The sequence below is a fragment of the Apaloderma vittatum genome, unplaced genomic scaffold, assembly GCF_000703405.1.
Source record: "Apaloderma vittatum isolate BGI_N311 unplaced genomic scaffold, ASM70340v1 scaffold30903, whole genome shotgun sequence".
In the NCBI taxonomy this organism is placed as follows: domain Eukaryota; kingdom Metazoa; phylum Chordata; class Aves; order Trogoniformes; family Trogonidae; genus Apaloderma; species Apaloderma vittatum.
Window position 1 is genome coordinate 4,757 of NW_009710375.1, and position 1,115 is coordinate 5,871.

General features: G+C 55.8%; 1 protein-coding gene across 1 annotated transcript in view; it reads left to right on the forward strand.

Moving 5' to 3' along the window:
• The window catches only part of LOC104272326 (bromo adjacent homology domain-containing 1 protein-like), a gene marked incomplete at its 3' end in the record, with an annotated part of 4,820 nt that extends 3,710 nt beyond the window's left edge, over positions 1-1,110 (forward strand). Inside the window, exon 2 of the mRNA XM_009867289.1 lies at positions 821-1,110. Within this exon, the coding sequence (XP_009865591.1) occupies positions 821-1,110 (290 nt within the window). The remainder of the gene's footprint in view (positions 1-820) is intronic.
• Positions 1,111-1,115: the final 5 nt, after the last annotated feature.

Below are 1,115 nucleotides of genomic sequence, written 5' to 3' on the forward strand. Positions count from 1 at the left end.
TTCAGCGGCGGCTTTGTTGCCTCTTGGGGAGGGTCGAGCAGGGGACAGGAGGCTGCAGTTTCCTGGTAATTAGTCAGCTGGAGCTTGGTGACTTCAGATGTTTTTTCGCTTTTCTGAATGTTTTTTTGTAGCCGCTCTGCAGCACTGCAGTCCCTCAGACCTCTTGCAGGTTGCCTGAAGCTGCTCTTCTGGGCACCCCAAAAATGAGGCTCTGACGCAGGGGCGTGCCGCGCGGCAGGCTGGGAGCTGATGGGAGGTCATTCAGACCCGACCGGCTCTTCAGCTGGAGGCGTTGCTGGGGTTGAGGGCTCGATTCGTGACTCCTGGAGCGCTGCGGGGGTTCTGCGAGGCAGCGCCAGCCAAGCCACAAACCTCTTGTGTGGTTCACGCGTCTGCAGGAGGGACGCCGTTCTGCTGAAGGCAGCGGCATGCATCGTCTTACCCGGTTTTGTTCTGCGTTGTTTCGTATTTCTGGACTTAATTTGGAGAATCTTCTCAGTTTTCCCTGATTAGTAGAATTCAGTTTTTTGAAAGAAGCTGGCTGCTTCTGCTTAGCTCAGTTTAATCCTTCCCGTCGTTTTGATAAGCCTTTTATTTCTTTTATACATATTGACAGGCTGGAACTGCTTTGGACACTGGCCAGCCTTATGTGTACTACTGGCTGGCTTTACTTCGGGGGATTTCGATGGGTTTGCTGTCGCGCAGTGTCATAGGCAGGCTCAGAAATGTCTTTGCTTTTAGAATCCGGTGACGGTGCAAAACGCAAACGTGGCGCGAGAGGTCTTTGCTGTAATGCAATAAAGGGAGTTTTGGGGGAGAGCGGCGCTTGATTGTGCGGTTGTTTCACGTGAACTACATGTGTCTCTTCTTCCCTTCTGTTCAGAAGGCTGCAAGTCTCTGGACCAGCTGAACCTCACAATCCCCGTGGCAGGGCACCCCGCGTCGCCCGCCCACCCGCTCTCAGGATGTCCCGTGCCCAGCGTGCCGCCGGCTGCGGAACCCGTTCCTCACCTGCAGACCCCCAACTCTGACCCTCAGACCATGGCCCGAGAATGTCCGCAGAGCTCCAAGCCCCCCAGCGGCTCCAAATCCGGCCTCCGGAACACGCCGGGCTG